Genomic DNA, 19,602 nt, shown 5'->3' with positions numbered 1-19,602 from the left:
ATTTATTTATTTATTTATTTATTTATTTATTTATTTATTTATTTATTTATTTATTTATTTATTTATTTATTTATTTATTTATTTATTTATTTATTTATTTATTTATTTGGAGGGGGGGGGGGTAAATTTGAGATATTGTTCATAGGCCAGATTCTCCTTCACTATGATTATACAGACATTATAACATTATGTGACGAGTTAAACCCCGTTCCATCTGTACTTGAAGTTAAAAGAATTAATGTTTTGTTCTATTGCGATGATATGAAAATGAAACTTTGAAAGAAAGAAAAAGAAAAGTAACAAAACTAGGGAAGGGAGAGCGGGTTTTTTGGACGGTATTTCAAGGGAGACAAATACACCATGCATATTTAATTGTAAGTTCATAGTTATCTCTCTTTATTAAAATAACTTGCGGTATATAACAGTAACAGAAATAATTATGTTGACAGTTTTTCATATCATACATGAAAAGTAAACGGAAGAACTATATACTATTTTGAATGTAGTCGGTAAGTGTGAGATACATGATATGATATGACATATAGCTGATAATAAAATGTTCTAGAACAAAATATTGTTATTTGACATATAAATGTTCATACTTAATCAATTTAGAAGTCTATGATTATTTTGTTTTCCATAAACATTTCATAAGAATATCTAAATGTTATATTTCTTTTGTTTTAAATATTTCCACTTTAAATCCATTTTGTATCATGTTTATGTAGCGCTTCTAATGGTCATCATTTCAAACTTATATATTACTTTAATAGTCTGTATAATATCACGGTTTTTATTCAAATTAAGTGCATGCAGCTTTCTATATGTATACAAAATATCATGATTTTTATTTTCTAATAAAAAAACATCCCCCATTTTATCCATTTTTTTCCTCATTTTCTTTACCTCTATGTTCCGGATCTTTTATTTAATGAAACGAAAGTCACTGGGGCGCTAGAAATAGCTCTCGGATGCTGTTTTGAAGAAGGCTTTAAAGCGATATGATGCACTTTTCCCAGCTGAAATATATACATCACAAGGGATTCAACAGCCATTCTTAACCAAAGGTGACAGTATCAGTGTTTGGAAACCCCACCCTACCCCTGGACCCCTTCTACAACCCTGAATAAAATAATTCAACACTCTAAGGCTTACTATAAGATACCAAAAAACAAAACCACATACATTGTATAAAATACATGTAATAATAATAAAAAAAAATTCCACCATCAAAATTATAGTTACAGAAAGATGGAAAGTCTACTATATACTCGTTTGCCAAACAATGCGAAAGACGGTTGTAGCAGGGGTCCAGGGGCAGGGTGGGGTGGGGTATCCAAACACTGATAATATCACCTGTGTTCTTAAAGGGACTCCACTGAGGTTTTTTGAAGTGAAGGGACCGAAAATATTTTTTTCGAGATTTTTGTATAACTAGATGTATGTCTAGACCAATAACTCATGTACAAAATTTCAGATCATTCGCTCACTCCGTTTCCCAGAAATAATCAATTTTATTGTGCAAATTGGCCCAATAAATGAAAACCGTTTAAACGCCTTTCACTCAAATCGGCCAAAAATCGCATAAAAATCGATTATCAATTTAATGCCGTGTATATGTATGTATCATCTATTGCTTGGTTTCAAATTTAAATATACCAGTTGATTTCAGAAAGAATTTTAAAATTTATTATTTTAGGCTATTGGACCTCAGTTGAGTTCCTTTAAAATGGTCACATCGTGTAGTCAGAATATTAACCATGCAGATAATATTTTGTTAATCTTCCCTGAAAGATGATCTTAGTGTTTTAGTACTTGACCAGTTGCCTGTAAGGTGGGAGATTTTACAGTCTATTCTTCTACCACTCCTGTCGCTGTCTCCCGTTTGTAATAATCAATTATTTAATTCTATATTACACTTTAATATATCAGTTTATGTGTGACAGCTTAAACGACTTCTTCTGATATGTCGATATTTTTTGTGAATAATTTGAGAACATTTGTTTCGGGATAGAGGGCTCCAGCCAGGTTGATACCACTGTGCTAGTTGAGCTTCTTATAGAATACATGTAATTATAAGATTTTCATTTGAACTGAACACGTTTTTCTGTCATCAACTATCTGAAAATTAAGTTGTAAGGTTATCTTGTTTTGAAATTATCAAGATATTAGCAGGGTGATTATAGCATACACTATAAACTCATGCATCTAGTTAACCTATTTAACTGAATTATTTCACAAACTGAAATAGTTAGAATGACAAGTTAATGTGATACGCTAGTCACGTTCATTCTCAAAATGTTCATTATTCTGTATAAACACAGGTTGAAAATTGACTGACCGAACTGTTTGATTTGATAGATTAAATGAACAACCTTTCCAGTCAAAATGACACAAGTTTGATATAAGTTTTGTGTTCATTTTTATAATGTCAGGTAACATTTAACGTATCTTTATGACTATTTTAGTCCTATTGTTTAGCCCCTATAAAATAAAATTGTTTCTTAAGGTATTTTAAACCTTACAAAAATGTAATAATAAGAGGATATTTTTTCGTTTGAGTGAAATATGGAATATATTTTCACGAAACATGATAAAATGCCACATATTTTCACGAGCCGGGACGGCGAGTGAAAATATGTGACATTTTATCATGTTGAGTGAAAATATATACCATATTTCACGAAAAACGAAAAAATAACCTTTTTATTTAATTTCATTATCAAAGAAAAATGGTTACGAAACCTATTGCTTGCTACGCAACTGCAATTGTACAGCAAAATATTATTGCGTCTTGTCTTGCACGCGATATTTGGCGCTACATTGTGACGTCACGTAAACAACTGTTTAAACGTCTGTACAGCGTTAATAACTGAATTAAAGATATTGGTGTTCGGATTTATTTTCTTAGTTAGACCATTTTCTATCATTCTAGATAGTTTTCAAAGCAAAATTCAACAAAAATTTGTTTTGTATTTATCAGATTTTTCGAACAAAATGGCGAAAGAAGTCCCTAAGAATAAATATGAGTTTTGACTCCGCCCACTTTCATATTTATATTTCATATTTATTTTTAAAAAATATGAAATATATTTGACTGATATAGCACCATATTTCATGGGAAAAATTAAATAATACCTTGCATTCTGCCTTAAAAAATAACAGAAGTCTACATAACAGTCCAAATAACTGTAATAACTGTAAGGATTTTATTTATGAACATGTACTTACTAGTATATAAAAGACGAATAAAATAATAAAAATATTGTTATACTTACAAGCTCTCCATCATATCGTTTGATTTGTCTTATTGATTGTTTTGTTTGTTTGATTGGGTTTTACGTCACACCGACACAGTATACTAGGTCATATTGCGACGTTCCAGCTTTAGTGGTGGAAGAAGACCTTCCGCACGAACGGGCACCTGAGTAGAACCACCGACGTTCCGTAAGCTAGCTGGATAGCTTCCTCACATGAAAGAATCCAAATTTAAGTCGGGATTCGAACCCACAGCGGTGAGGGGCAAGTGGTTTGAAGTCAACGATCTTAACCACTCGGGCACAGACAGTGTCTTATTGATACATGTAGACATTTAATTTGACAATAGAAAGAGTAAAATGTTTATGTAATAATTTACATTGTTGCTATAATTTGACAGTATATATAGTTAGTATGGAAAGTTTGCGTTATCATTCACATTATCATCTTGGTGTTATCAGTATAATAAGTGCTGAGTGTAATGATAATTATAAATATTTACCTAGTTAAAAACAAGAGGTTGATGACTTTATGTTACCGTATAATCTAGTCAGTTAAATTATTGACCCCACTACCGTGTTATATAAAACAATTAAATATAAAACTCGCCAACCTACATAGATATTTGTTATAATGACTACCTTTGAAGCATTACATTCTTAAAATAGAGATGGATATAACACACAATTATAATCTAGCATTTACAAAACAAACAATTATCATATAGTATTTATAATACACCAAATTATCATATAGCATTTAATAAACACACAATGATCTTTAAGTATTTATAATACAAATAATTATCACATAGCACAACTAAGTACACAATTAGAACCAAATTGAATCTCCGTGTTGGTTCCTCGGGAAGATTGGTTCCACTACAGTGCTGAAGTCTGAATACTGGTTGAGCGGTGCTGGGGGGATATGTTGCATTCCGAACATTATCTCATATGAGCAAACGCAATCAAACTGAGTCTATTAATGATTTTGACTGACCTGGTGTTTATTATTCACGTATGTAATTTGTTATAATTGATGTAAAAATGACATGGTAATTTATAAAAATTAACATAACATAAGTAAACAACGAGCTTTTAAACCTGAAAACATTTAAAAGAAAATACTTTGTAAAATATATAATAATACTGTTTAACGTTGGCGTTCTCTTTGAATGTACTTTTCATATTTTTTTTACTGATATTTTAGTACGATTGGTTAAAAAACAACAAAGTTTTATTTGTTTTCTATAGAGTATTATTTTAATTGTAAAACTATAGTCCCTTTCTTTTTACTATATTTCGACATAATAAACGTACATTGACCAATGGTCATTTACTTCAGATACCAATATTAATATAAAACAACATTTTCATAAAACGCACAGTCAAATTAAACTTTTCACAGTCATAATTATAAAATATTTATAATAAAACATCACCATTTAACAAAGAAGTAAACACGTATTAAATGTTCGTGATAATTTTATTATGCGTAACTACATAATTGCAATATACATATATAACGAATGGATGAATAAATAAATGAAATAAATAAAAATGTTTATGAATTGAACAGAATACTTGCAACAATAAGCTAAACATTTCATACAACAAGAAATGTTCATAATTAGTTCTTTCTTGGTATCGTGTACTATCAACAACAAGCTTGCTTTGTCTATAAATTATTATTCAAAGTTTGTTCCTGTCTTTTCCACACAATATTGTAGGTATGAAAGCAAAGCTCATATGTAAATTATAGTTTATTAAATATGTTGTTGAATCCAACAAATGTACTTAGGAAAACACCTATCACACAACCGAACAAATATGTCATACGGAACATGTAGAAAAACGACAAATAATACAATGTTATGATAGCAAATAATGTCCAAAAAATTATAGCACCAATCATATATAACTTGGTGTCTCTTTCAATTTCTGTGTTCTGTTCTTTTGTATATCCATTGTCATTACTATATTGTTTGTTGCTATAGAAACACTTCAGAAATTCTTCTTTTTCATACCAGCGTTCCTCCAGCCATCTGGTCAGTTTTGGCTCGTTGTCTGTCGGTACTTCATCAATGTCATAACAACGTAACGTAAAAACCACCTCTCGTGGAATGTTTCCAGTCACGAGATCAGTTTCTCGTTGAAGCATCGTGCGAGGATAGGAAATAGTGACGTCAACAATCTGATCAAGGTTATTACAAGTTTTCATATTTGTTACAACTGACGTAAAACCAAGCGTCCTTGGGTGAAGAACATAATGGTAATCGTCAAGTTCATTTTTCTCCGCATAATCTTTGCTCTTCTGTCTACTGATGCCCTGTAAATCAGTGCCTTCTGGAAAGAATAATAACTGAGGCGGCAAACAGTTCTGTTTGAAATGTTTTAACGTTGCTTCTACACGGTTTTTGTCAATATGCCATTTCCTTTTCAGGAATAGAAACTGGGCTGTCTGCATTGCCCAGCCTGCTCCCGGTAGATGACGAATCTCATCTTTGAGCGCTATCTTGAACCGTCGTAGAGATCCGTATCTCGCCTGGATAGAGAAGAAAAACAACCAGTCCAGTCTGGTTCTGTGGTTCATGATAAATAAAGTACATCTGTTCTTGTTTAAATTTCTGACATCTCCTTGAATCACGATCTTCACACCATAAATAAGTTCATATATACCAACAGCAAACGTAAACCATAAACTCGTTAGTGTATCAAATATCCATTGTGCAGACGAGTGTCCAAACAGGAAACCCGGCAAGTACAAAACACTTAGTACAATAAAACCGCTGAGAGAAGTGAACAATAGTGTCAGTACAAACAAAATACCTCCTCCCAAACGTCTGTACTTTTTCCATTCCTCCATAGTGATAATGTTCATTTACACTTATTTCGCAAGTAACGAATATTTTAACCTTGCATTGTTCCACTTACAATGTTAAATTGTTTCATATTCACATATATAGTTTAAGCACTAATACAGTAAATCGAGTAAATAGTTCAACGCAATTGAAGTGCACTATGACCGTTTATTTTTCTCTAAATAAATCATAACGATATAGGAGTGACTAATTTTATCACTGTTCAAGTTATCTTATTGTTAATACCGACCCCTATCAACAGATAAATCACGTGACATCATATATATATACATGTATACAATTAAATCTTAATTCAATATAGTTTATTGTCACGAATGCATGTAATATAAACCATGTACAAATGTATTATATAATAATAATAATAGGAAGATAATTAATACAAATAAATGCGATGCTGTTTATTATTCATAATCTATTAACTAACATGAGATGGCGGACCAACGTGACTTTTGGCAAAAGTACTAACATAGCACCGGTTCAGATGAATGGATTGCCTTGAAATAAAATGCATAAACTCGACATATAGCATGCAAGCTGTAACCGATTTTGTTTGATGTCGCTTTCACTTCTACTATCTTTTTCCAAATGATTCAGTGGATGAAAGAGAGAGAGAGAGAGAGAGATTTCACACAAAGTCTCTCTAATATATAAGTATAACAGTTTGGTTCAAATTGTAAAATAAAAATGTAAGATCAATAAATAAAAACATGAAGAGAGCACATGTCAGTCACGAAAAACAATTACCACACAGGATTAACTTATTTCATTTGATTAAATTACTTCCAGGGGGAATGATTTATCCGTTTATCTTCAACTAGTATATATTAAAGCTCATCATGTGCCATGTTCTTATCTGTTCAATCCTTAGAGAATATAACATTCATTTACTCTAGTAAAAGGTTGAACTTAGGTAAAATTAAAGTTTTCCGACTAAATACTTTACAAGTAATTAAGGCAGCATAGAAAAGCGATGATGTGACAGTGAAAGTGCTGGTTAATGAAGATTGAATTTTGATTGAAGCTTTCAGTGAGAAGCAATTAGTAATATGTAATTAATGTGGCCCTGCTGCTACTCTAGAGACAGTCTTGATGTTTCTACTTCATCAAATAAAAAGCATAAACATTCATATACACAACACAAATTACAAACGTTCTTGGAGTAATGAGCAGATGAAATAATTGAACGTTTTAAAGTAAGTAAAAAAGGTTAAACTAACTAACAGAGGAACAATTACCGGAATTAATTGAACAACAATATAACAAGTAAATTTCCCTAGACATCGAGAACATGCTCGTCTAAAGTAAGAAAGGACTGAATGAACATTTGTGAACATAAAGTCGCTGAAAAGAAAGTTACACGGTGTTTTATTGTATTTTCTTTATCACGGAAATAGCCGCGTAGTGCGTTCCATAGACGATGGTGAGCAGTACAAACGACCCGAGTCTTCAAGATTTACCATTCTTGTCAACTTCCAAATCTATTGGACCAGTAACCTGGGACGATGCTACATGGATTCTTACCAGTTCTTTTATCATATTCACCATGCAATCAGGTAAAAGCATTCTTTTTCTGTTGAAATATTCACTAAAATTTCATGTCAAATTGTTTATGGAACGTGTGATTACTGTAAAAGAATGGCACACTACATAATTCTAACAAATATATGACAACTTCTAGGTGTGTGTAAATTTATTCAATTATATTTCATTCATATTATGGCTTCAAGTCTAATTAAATATATGAATATCAAATATATGAGTATTTTTTCTCAGCTTTGTCGATCATGACTCACGGTACAAAACTGTTCACGGTATGGAAGAACATACGTTAGCGTCAGTATGACTAAGTTTGTAAAGCTGCGGTACCGCGTTCGAGTCCCCGCCAACCTGCACACTATTCCTATCGTGTGACATTTGGCGCCGATCATTAAAGCACGGAGTAATGTAAATTATTTTCTCTCTGTGATAGATGTATTTATAATAAAACTACAAAAAAATCATATCCATACAGCTGGCTTATTGTTATTCAACAATTCATTATATTCCACATATTGTGATCTTAATATATTATAACACAAAATGTATCTATCAGAACTTCATTGCATAATGTTCATGTGTAAATAGCGAGAAATTTTGACATTTCTTGTATTAGTTTGGTAACTTTCTTCTTTTCTCCCCACAAATCAGCTAGGATAATACATGCGCCATTCTCTTCTAAATTCACTTCAATCTTATTGTGATATATTGATGAAATATATTTGCACAAAAATAAAGACTACTAGAATTTTTTATGTTATGCTATCAATGTATTTGAGGTCATAATTAATTTTGTCTTGTAAAAGGTTATAAAAACACATGGCCGCTCTTTTTCATGAGAAATTCACACATTATTCTATTAAACATAACAAATGTCCGTGTCTTTTTTCACTAGAACATTAATTTTAATGGACTTAATCATTTTAGATATGCGTAGAATAATTTTTGTAATAAAGTCGAGATGTTCAAGTCTATCATCATAATTAAATGATTTAATTTTCCGACCGAAGGAAGTCTAAAATCAGTTTGGCTGCCCGTTAAATTTATATAAAAAACGAATTATCATTGGTCATTTTAAAATTACAAACTGAAATCAAGGAATCCCATTGGCCATTCTAAAATAGAAAGGATTTTTTTCATCATTCTGAATTTCTGAAATAAATTTTTAAGGATAGTTTTAAAATAAAATATAAAGGATATAAATTGTTTTTGCCATTATGAAATAAAATGCAAAGGATAGTTCTATAAAATGTACAGGATAGCTCTTTAACAGTCTAGTTAAATTACTCAGCTATTTAAGTTCTTTTTAACCATACTTCCTTCCAAACTTTGTTTAGATCTCATTACATTTTCTAGTAAACAGTTTATTTTACACAAGAACTTACATACTGGGTTATTTACACAAGAACTTACTGAGTATAATAAATTTTACCCAAAATAACGAGACCACCAATAACGTTCACGATCCTGTAAGTTAACTCATGCATATTAAAATAACGGAACTTTAAGGTACCCTCAATTTATGATATTTAATAAGTGTCTAATATATTATATGATCATTTTTGTGTTCAACTGATATAATGTTTATGATGTTCATATAGTTTTGCATAGTAATCACGTATTCATAAAATTTAAATGCCAACTGACTGCGTAAATGTTGGTGTTAGAAATTGGGTTCACTTACACTAACACGACATATTCCTTTATTTTACAGTGTTCATTTTTTTCAATATTAAAAACCATACAAGAAAGTATTGATATGTCACTGCCATTGCAAGCATTGCTAACATTTCTATATGTATGGAAAACTTAGTAATAAAATGTGCAACTTAACCAGTTTCATTTTTTTTTCACAATAGAATAATTTATATTTTGAAAAACGGAGTGTACGAATGATCTGAAATTTTGCTCACAAGTAATTGGTCTACATCAAATGGAACATTGGTCTCGAAAACAGGCCCTTCATGTGAAAAAACCTCAGTGAAGTCCTTTTAATATGGAAGACAAACATATAACGGAATTATCCCCGTTTCTCGTATAATCAAGGTTTCTCATATTATCGGGTCATGCTTAAAACAAATTGAATTGAAACTCCAGGTTCTGAAAAGGTGTCTTTTGCAGTACTGATATATACCAAGTCAACCCTCAGATTAAAACGTTCACAAAAAATATGTTTTATATGAAAATATCAGTGAATGCAGAAAACTGTGTTAAAATTTCAACTATAATATTGATAATACTATAGTTAAGTTTTGTTGAATAATAAAGAATTAACAGTGTTATCAATTATTTGAAATGATGTACAGTATAGATTAAATTATCATATAGCGACCAGCCTCTAGCAACAAATCAAATTCCCATATAATACGAGAAAGTACAAAAAATGGTTCATCCAGTAGTTGAGAGCTTAGTATTAACTAAAACTGTTTTCAGATATGATGTTTTCTTTGTTCATAATGTCTAATAGGGGTATTTTTCTGTGTATAGGGCAAAACATGGCCATCTTAAATTTTTATGTAAAGTTCGTCTATGCCAGTTTAGGCCTTAGCCCCACGACAATACGGGAAAACAGGGTATATGTCATACATAAGTACTAGCACACTTCACCTTCACTAGACTGTGCCTGTTTGTCACCTTCTTGTGTAGCATTGTTTAACTTGTCTTACAAGTAGTTATCACATTTTGATTGAGTTCTTTGCCAACTTTTGGCAGTTATATTATCTATGCGAAAAAAATCTCTTTAACAAATTTGGATATAAATATAACCTTTGCAATGCAAAACCTATTTAACAGATTTGACCGTTCATATAACCTTTGTAATATTAACATATTTACCAAACTAATATCACGTTTTCAATATTAACCTATTTACCAAATTTGACCGTTAATATCACCTTTTAACAAATTTACCAAAACTTGGCCGTAATATTGTTCATATCTTAAAAAAGCAAATTCCTGAATATACTTATTGTTCTTTAATTTACCAGAGTAATATATCCATTAAAGATTTGTATTAAAATGCTTAATATGTACAATGTATTTTATTTTATGAGTTCACAAATTACATTTTGTTTTTATAAGACATGAATAATATTAATTAAATAAGACAATATTTTAGAATGTTTTTGTTAGACATTTAGTTCTCCGTGTAACCATGAAAGGTATTGGAACATTTAATGTTTTTTTCTGGCGACTTAAGTAAATTAGTCGGTGAATGATGAAGAGGTTTAACCTGTCATTCTAGAAATATCCATTACAGGGACCAGTATGATATAATTATATAGATTTAATCAGCTAATACTTAACGGAGAGCCAGATTATAAGATAGGAGAAAGTATGAAAGTTAACACAACCCTCGAGCGAGTTTTACAGAATATACGTGTTTCCATTAGTGACATCCATTAAAACTCTTTAAAACATTATTTGATAATGAAATAACTGATGCTATTTTATTAATGCTGCTTGGGGATATAGCTTTAAATTTCCTCAGTTATGTTTGAATAAGTGTGACTTACATTTAACTATTAATTGATGAAAATTAATTGAAAAATTGTCAGCATATTTTTCGAGCATGCGTGTTATAATAAAATGAATCAATCATCAACATCTTCTAAAACAACGGGATTTAAGAGTCACACCGAGATAACATGGGACGATGCCACCTGGATTTTATCCTGTTCCTTCATGATATTCACCATGCAAACTGGTCAGTAAAATTATTACCTTAACCAATTTATATGATATGGATTATACCATTCTATAAATCTAAGTTAAATTAAAATTTAAGTTAAAAATAAATATTAAAATAAGTTATAATAATTTATCAACAAAAATATCAAATAATCATCTGAACCAAATCTTAAAAAACAAATTCGGAAATGATTTTATTGGTGTATTTGAAGTACCATTGAAGAACGTTTGTTTCACCCTTTTCCCTTTGAAATTTATAAGGCTTAAATTAAATTTACACTGAATCTCCAAAATAAGATATATTATATGCATTTCAAATAACAGTATGCAGATTACTTGACAAATAATAGAATTTAAATTCAAAACCACACAAAGTGCACTAATATAAGTACACTAATATAAGTACAATAATATAAGTACAATAATATAAGTACAATAATATAAGAGAGAATGTGTAAGTTATAGATTTATTCTTGTAAAAACATGCATCCATATTAATTCCCCTTAACTGATTTATGTTTAATAATATATAACGACAGAAGTATATCATTTTGTGAAGACACATGCACAATGTTCATTATTTCTATAACATTCAATTCTCATTACTTATATAACATACTAATTAAGTTCATTCAGTTCTTTAGCACCCAAATACTATCATTGATCATTCTTATTTCTCAAAAGCTTTTTATTTTTCATGTTCTGTTACAGTGTCCAAAACCATCTTTTAATTGGCGACAAGGTTTTGTATTGGCGACAAGATTTAGTATTTTGTTTTGGCGACAATATTTTGTATTGGCGACAAGATTTAGTATTTTATATTGGCGACAAGATTTAGTATTTTGTATTGGCGACGATATTTAGTATTTTGTATTGGCGACATGATTTAGTATTCTGTATTGGCAAAAAGATTTAGTATTTTGTATCGCCGACAATAACTAGTATTCTGTATTGGCAAAAAGATTTAGTATTTTATAATGATGACCAAATGCCTCTTTGTTGACATTTTACTTCTTTTATGTCAAGTTACCCGTCATTCAATGCTGCCTTTTTTCAGATAATAAGTGTTTAACATGATCTACAAACCATTTTATAATATATAAAACACTCATATTTAAGTACCAAAATCAATGCTCAATATTCCTGTCTTGCAGCAAAATTAATTAAACATACAAAATGTACATAATTTGCCAGGTTTATACGGTGAAGGTAAGAAATGACAAAGACGGCAAAGTAGATATAGAAAATAAAGGGCATATGTCAATTTAACTATGGTTATTGTGACAAAGGATGTTTATTGTTTTAGGGTTTGGACTGTTGGAGGCCGGGTGTGTATCTAGGAGAAATGAGGTTAACATCATGGTCAAAAATGCAGTGGACGTTGTTTTTGGTGGCATCACTTACTGGGCATTCGGTTTTGGGTTAAGTTTTGGCAACAGTCCAGGTACAAACCCATTCTGTGGAATTGGGTATTTCTTTGTAGATGCGCCACATGCAGACATGGGAATAATTTTCTCCACTTACGTTTTTCAGTTGTCGTTTGCGACAACAGCTACAACTATTGTTTCTGGCGCGATGGCTGAAAGAACAAAGTTAATAAGTTACATTGTGTTTTCATTTCTCAATACTATAGTCTATTGTATACCAGCTCATTGGGAATGGGCGTCAAATGGATTTTTGAGAACACTGGGTGTTGTAGATATCGCAGGGAGTGGGGCTGTTCATTTAGTTGGCGGAGTGTCGGCATTCGTTGCAACATTCCTTCTTAAACCTCGACAAGGGCGATATAGGGAGGGGCAGAAAGTGACAGACAACCCGCTACCGATGGGCAATCCAGCAAATGCCCTCATAGGAATGTTTATGTTATGGTGAGGGTTTTTTATCTTATGTATTTTTCTTTCATTTCTGGCAGAAGGTATATTAAATGTCAACTCTTTTAACGTTGCCACTGAATTTATGAGTCTTGCCTGTATATTATGTACATTATAATTTATAATGTATTCAACATATTGGTTCTTGTAATACATTGTATTTCATATATAGTTACATTATGTTATAGAAGTTTAGCAACAGAAATTAAAATCACATGGATACATTATCAAGATTGTCATGTACTGTACATGTTTTTCACATTTTTCATGAAATATAGCTCAATCTCAGTTTTACTACTTGTATAATATACACGTGTTGCGATATTGTATTAAATTAACATATAGGTGGGGATGGCTGGCATTTAACTGTGGCAGTACGTTTGGTATATCTGGTGGAAAATGGAAATTAGCAGCAAAGTAAGTCGTCAACCATTTTAACGCACCAGTATATAACTTTAAATATGCTATATTAACCTAAATCAAAACACGATACAAAGCTATAAAAGCAAACTGAAACTTTGATATGCATTGTTCATATGAACCATTGATGACTTGATTGCCAAACACGTTTCTTCTAAGTTCTAGTAAACCATGAGCTTTGCCAAAGCTAAACGAACCACACGCTGGTGATCATTTAGTTTTGGTATACCTCAGGAATATGTAAAAGTTTGATTGTTGGATACTCGAGTGATCATTTTTTTTTGGTATGTCCCGGGAACGAACGACAGTTATCATTTAGTTTTGGTATACCTCGAGCATACTCAAAACATCAGCAAAATAATTGTTATATCTTGTTTGAAAATTAAAAGCGCTATATTTGATCAACTCGTGTTTTTGTCCTATTATAGCTGTGGAATATGAATTAATTATTTTTTTCAGGGCAGCTATAACAACATTGAATGGATCAATGGGTGGAGGGATTGTTGGTATAATATTGTCGTACGTTTTTTATCTTTACCTGTTATAATACTATTTACATTAATTGTTGTTGTTGTTTTTTCAGAATAAAGTATAAAATAATTCAGCGTTAATTCAGCCTATTCACAATGCTCATTATTGTATTCTAGTAATGACGGGATCTGTATATAGAAGCATGCTACCGTTACATTAGAATATTTGGTTTAATGTAAATACATATCTTACTATTTCAAAGTTGACAACCATTGACAAGATGGTTTTGATTTTAAAACTTTGTTTTTATAACTATATCACAAATGATTATTTTATTACAAATTAAAAGTTACTTTATAGACATATTCTTTAAAAAACGAATCATTTGAATGCATGTTAATACATAAATAATACATAAAAGTAAATTACTTTAATTCGCCATTGCATCGGCTATTTGTCAGAATAAACTACAAATCTATATTTAAAAAACTTATGGTTAATCATTTAAATTATATCAAATGGTTAATGAAGATGTTGAATATTTATACAATCTATTCTTTCGTCTTTGCATTTTTGCCCTTCGCGGAATGCGCATGCGTGAAATGCTACTTCCGTTTCTATGGAAATATCATATTGTAAAAGGGTCTATGTTGCTTGGAAGTGGTCGTCGGAACCCATGGGTATTGAATTCGTTGAACAGAGTGAATGAAGTGTATACGTAACGAGTACGCATGGGTTACCAATAATGCTTGGAAGTGTACCTCGGGCATGTTGTTTACCTCTGGACAATGGATCGTTTTGTAAAACATATTTACTGTTTTCTGTTTCAGTTATGTGATAAAAAAAGGAACTTTTGATGTTGGTTATTTGATCAACAGTATACTGGGAGCTCTTGTTGGCATAACAGGTAAAGATGTACGATAATTTCTTCTTGGTTGAACAAGTTGATTATTACGTTGACAAATATTGTGTCGTATAATGATTAATAATTATTTTCTAAATGAACCGTTGGCACAAATAAGCATGCTTTCATTGAACGAATGAACGAGGTCATGACAAAACATTGATAAGATATATAAAATATTTTCATTAAACTATTATTTCTAAAGTCGCATTTATAAGAACTATCCCCTGTTAATCCGATGGTACGGAAAAAGCAGGGTTTGAGAACTTTAGAGATGAATAAATCTACGTGCTGTGGTTCTAGATAGATTTATCTCATTCAGGGTTAATGATTCGATATTAAGTGCAAATGTAAAACTCGCGTATGGTAAGCAGATTTAACATGTTTCTTATATGTAATTCTAAAATGCAATTCTATGTAATTCTAATAGGTAGTTCTAATGTGTAGTGCTCATTTTAATTAAAAAGGTAATAGAATGTATTGGCAATGAAATTGGACTTACAATATGTAAATCAATATGTAAGACACCGATGTCAGCTGCTTATATCTGTCTCCTGGCGATATAAATAACATACCCAAAGATACAAAAAGAGACAAAATTACTTTAAAGATAATTAAAGAATAAGTTAACACATATCATGTTGTTACTATGAAACAGTAAGGCATCATGTATGACTGTTTGTCAATTTTACATAAAATATATAATACAGTATGTGTAATCTTGCTTAATCTAAGACAAATCAGTGTCACATATATTTCTTTCAAATTCCACTAAACGTGAAAAGCTGCTGTGAAAGCCCTCCTTGTGTTATGATCAGGTCGTGGGAAGCTTATACAGGTCTTATTTTAGTTTACGTCGGATGTGATATATAGTTTGGTCATTCAAATCTGTTACTATACGTGTTATTTAAACCGTGATTATAGATGCTTTTTGGTTCCTATTTTATTTTAGCTGGCCAGGCGTAGGAAGTTTTGATTATAGGACTGGTGTTACTAATATTTTGCTTTTATTTTATTTTAGCTGGATGTGCCGTGGTCAGGCCATGGGAAGCTGTGATAATTGGTGTCATTGGGGGACTTTTAGCCATTCTATGTATTATCTTAATCGATAAAATCAGAATAGATGATCCAGTAGGAGCTATTGCTGTACATGGTGTTTGTGGCGCATGGGTCAGTATTTAAATGCATATATATTTCATTTCAATTTCATACTGTACGTACAATGTACGTAATTGGTTAAAAACATGTTTATTTAGGCTCCAATGCTGAACGAGTTCTTGCAACCTAAATAAATCACTTTCGAGTCCGCTCCCTGAAACCAACCAGTACTGGGTGTCATATGAAGAAACACTGTCGTGACCCATAGGGTTCGAACCCATGATCTAAGAGTTAATCACTATAGGCCGCCGCTCTCCTATATAATTATACTGACATCATATAAATGAAATCTTTTCAGTACACTGTTTCTTTTTTTCCATCGCAGAATAATTTTTTTAAATGATATTTAGGGTATGTTGTCAGTTGGGTTATTTGCTGCACATGATCCTCTAGAGAACACAACACAGGGTCGGGACGGGCTGTTTCACGGAGGGGGCATGTATCTTCTGGGTGTACAGACACTAGCTTGTTGTGTTATCATATCTTGGAGTGCTGTCGTCAGTGCCATGTTGTTGTTGGTAATGTTAGCAGTTATTATACCAGATTACGTATCACTGTTTATATGCAATAGAAGCTTTAACATTTATGTTATATGTGGCAACGCGTAGTTCTAATAAAAACATATATTTTCTGTTCCGTTTTATCGATAGATCAAAATAAGAATTAAGCGAGGATATTATATCAAGGAAGGATCTTTATATCAAGCGAGGATCTCATATTAAGCAAGGACATTATATCAAGCGATGATATTATATTAAGCGATGATCTTATATTAAGCGATGATATTATATTAAGCGATGATCTTATATTAAGCGATGATATTATATTAAGCGATGACATTATATTAAGCGATGATATTATATTAAGCGATGATATTAAATTAAACGAGGGCATTATATTATCAACCTCCAAGCAATAGAAGTAATTTTACTACATGAATCCGTGACTAAGAAACGTAATTTCTGTGAATTTTATAAGTTATGTAGTTGTCAACTAAGTTGTCTTTCATTGATATTGGCTTAAGCCGAAATCTCTATGAAGAAAATACGGGCTATAACGGAAAATGCCGAATCTCACAACATATGGACCTTAATTGATACACAATACATAAAATATCAGTTTGTTCAAATACTTCATGGTGATTTCATTTTTCTTAGATTTATCACTCATCTTTGATAAATTTGTTTCTTAATTACAGGGAATTAAATTTACCATCGGTCTTCGTCTGAATGAAGAAGAAGAATTGATAGGAGCCGATTACACTGAGCACGGTATTGGAACACCAAATATTATGAATTATAGTGAACGCGGACTAATGTCACCCCCAGCAGTTACCAGGACACAATCAGTATGTTCTGCTAGATCTATATCAACTGCTACAGTTAAATCAATGACAGAAACTTGTAACAACGATATTAACCTTATCTCACGACAAACAACAAAGCGATTCCGTTCTGACAGAGTTGTCCCTGTAAATAATATCCCTGGTGAAGTTAATGCTAATTTTTCATCTCCAGTTGACAATTTATGATCTTAATGATACAAACATGTGAACTGTAAAATGTGAAATTTCTTGATGATTTACGTTCGTCATGAAAATCATTAACGTATGTAACACTTGCCTACGAGTGTGTGAAAATAAGATGATTCAGCAAATATTTCTCTGCAATAAAGATGGCGTCGGCCAGTTTTATGTGATACATAACAGTGACAGGAGCATGTGGCACTATAGCGGGAACTCCTCGTTTAACCTATTATTATAGAAGATGAACTATTATTTAGTAAAGTTGAAGAGACATGTTTTAATCTTTTCAGATATCACCAGAACAATATGATAATAACATTGTTGTACAGTACGTTTATATGTTATACTTTGTCACGTCGTGTTGCTTTATACATTTTAATATTCATTAGTCGATCGTTGTATCAAATGTTACAGAAAGTTGTTTTTATGAACGTACAATTATTTTCTTTGAATCTGTTCAATATAATCCATACATGTTCTTGCCAAACAAATGTCAATTTCCGAAAGAAAATATATCTAGAAATGATCAGTAAAATACTTTGTGTTGTATCTTCCATAAATATGTAACCCTTTTCCATTTACCTTTTCCATTTACCGGCACAAAATTAACTAGATATAAATTTATAAAAAAAAATATTGCTCGTTTTATAGTCCACTTACTTTTTCTGAACATTTCAAAAGTGCTGGAGTACAGATGAGCAGTCACCCAGCTGACACTGTCTTAAAACTGTGCGGGATTATATATTTATTCGTAATAAATGACACCCATACAGTAATAAAAAATACATAAAATGAATAAAAAAGTGCAACATTGTAAGATATGTTAAATAAATAAATCTTTAATATTGCTATGAAAATAGTGCAGTGTAAGAAAATAAATCTGGTCAAATGAATATCTTTGAATTCATAGAACATATAATATTTTCGTAAATCTTTTGAATCTCTAAATCAGTGTGAGCAGCAATTATAAAAAATGACTGACACATATTTGAAATGTTGTCATACTGACGTGAAATAAAAGATAAAAATATGTTTAGAATGGCAAAATGTCTTAAGTAAAGCAGTAACAGGTTTTGATAGCTTACGATAAATAATATTTTTCACATACTGTTCACGTGAATAAAGTTATAACAAATACCGGTAGTTTTTATTCTTAGGTTAGTAGATATATTGTCCATATATAACCCCAACCATATATAATATTAGCGTAAAGTATCAAGCGTTTAAAATGTCGGAAATATAACTATAGGTGACGCATTCCATTTTGAAACTTTCCCAAATAAAGTCATTGGGCAGTCATTGGGCAGTTTAAAATGAAAGAGGTGTTGTATTAGTCAATGATACAAGATTACAATGACATTTTTAAGAATTTAAATCAAATTGAATGATTAAACAAATTTTCTAAACTATATTTAGAAGTATTCTCCGGAGTCAATCGTCAATGGCATCAATTAGCAGTGACGTCAATTAGCAGTGGCGTCATTTAGCACTGAATGGCTTTTAGAAAGCTCATCTTTCAAGCTTTATATATAAAATATAGGAATGATATAGTCTCAGAAAAAACTTTGGTTGTCACAAAAAGGAAAGTGGCCCATGTTAATCACAGAAACAGTCTATAATCTTGCTAAATATATGTTTCCTTCAAATGTTTACATTCTTTTAGAGTCTGTGATTGACCTGTAGAGTCTGCGATTGCCATGTAGAGTATGTGATTGTCCTGTAGAGTCTGTGATTGTCCTGTAGAGTCTGTGATTGTCATGTAGAGTCTGTGATTGTCCTGTAGAGCCTGTGATTGTGCTGTAGAGTCTGTGATTGTCCTGTAGAGTATGTGATTGTCCTGTAGAGTATGTGATTATCCTGTAGAGTCTGCGATTGCCATATAGAGTAT

The 19,602-nt window shown here is 31.3% G+C and overlaps 2 protein-coding genes across 3 annotated transcripts; one reads left to right on the top strand and one right to left on the bottom strand.

The window, feature by feature from the left end:
• Positions 1-4,705: 4,705 nt before the first annotated feature.
• Positions 4,706-6,298, bottom strand: LOC132727700 (lysocardiolipin acyltransferase 1-like). Its single transcript, XM_060713267.1, has one exon. It carries the CDS (start codon positions 6,136-6,138, stop codon positions 5,014-5,016), a length of 1,125 nt encoding a protein of 374 aa, XP_060569250.1. The 5' UTR covers positions 6,139-6,298; the 3' UTR covers positions 4,706-5,013.
• Positions 6,299-7,362: 1,064 nt separating this feature from the next.
• LOC132727702 (putative ammonium transporter 3) lies at positions 7,363-18,304 on the top strand. 2 transcript variants are annotated; one of them, XM_060713268.1, is made up of 8 exons: positions 7,363-7,692; positions 12,672-13,233; positions 13,582-13,653; positions 14,116-14,175; positions 14,958-15,034; positions 16,053-16,201; positions 16,540-16,707; positions 17,388-18,304. In XM_060713268.1, exons 1-8 carry the CDS (start codon positions 7,557-7,559, stop codon positions 17,718-17,720), a joined length of 1,557 nt encoding a protein of 518 aa, XP_060569251.1. In that variant the 5' UTR covers positions 7,363-7,556; the 3' UTR covers positions 17,721-18,304. The 2 variants fall into 2 exon arrangements, with proteins under 2 accessions (XP_060569251.1, XP_060569252.1); XM_060713269.1 differs by lacking the exon at positions 7,363-7,692 and adding an exon at positions 11,170-11,381.
• Positions 18,305-19,602: the final 1,298 nt, after the last annotated feature.

The sequence above is a fragment of the Ruditapes philippinarum genome, unplaced genomic scaffold, assembly GCF_026571515.1.
Source record: "Ruditapes philippinarum isolate M1 unplaced genomic scaffold, ASM2657151v2 ctg5199_1_1_1_1, whole genome shotgun sequence".
Taxonomy (NCBI): domain Eukaryota; kingdom Metazoa; phylum Mollusca; class Bivalvia; order Venerida; family Veneridae; genus Ruditapes; species Ruditapes philippinarum.
The sequence above is the reverse complement of the archived record's forward strand: the minus strand, read 5'-3'. Positions and strand labels throughout refer to the sequence as shown.

Coding starts and splice junctions, on each gene's coding strand:
- LOC132727702 (XM_060713268.1), top strand. CDS start 7,557: ATGGTGAGCAGTACAAACGACCCGAGTCTTCAAGATTTACCATTCTTG. Junction 14,176..14,957: donor ATTGTTGGTATAATATTGTC/GTACGTTTTTTA, acceptor TTTCTGTTTCAG/TTATGTGATAAAAAAAGGAA. Junction 16,202..16,539: donor ATGGTGTTTGTGGCGCATGG/GTCAGTATTTAA, acceptor AATGATATTTAG/GGTATGTTGTCAGTTGGGTT.
- LOC132727700 (XM_060713267.1), bottom strand. CDS start 6,138: ATGAACATTATCACTATGGAGGAATGGAAAAAGTACAGACGTTTGGGA.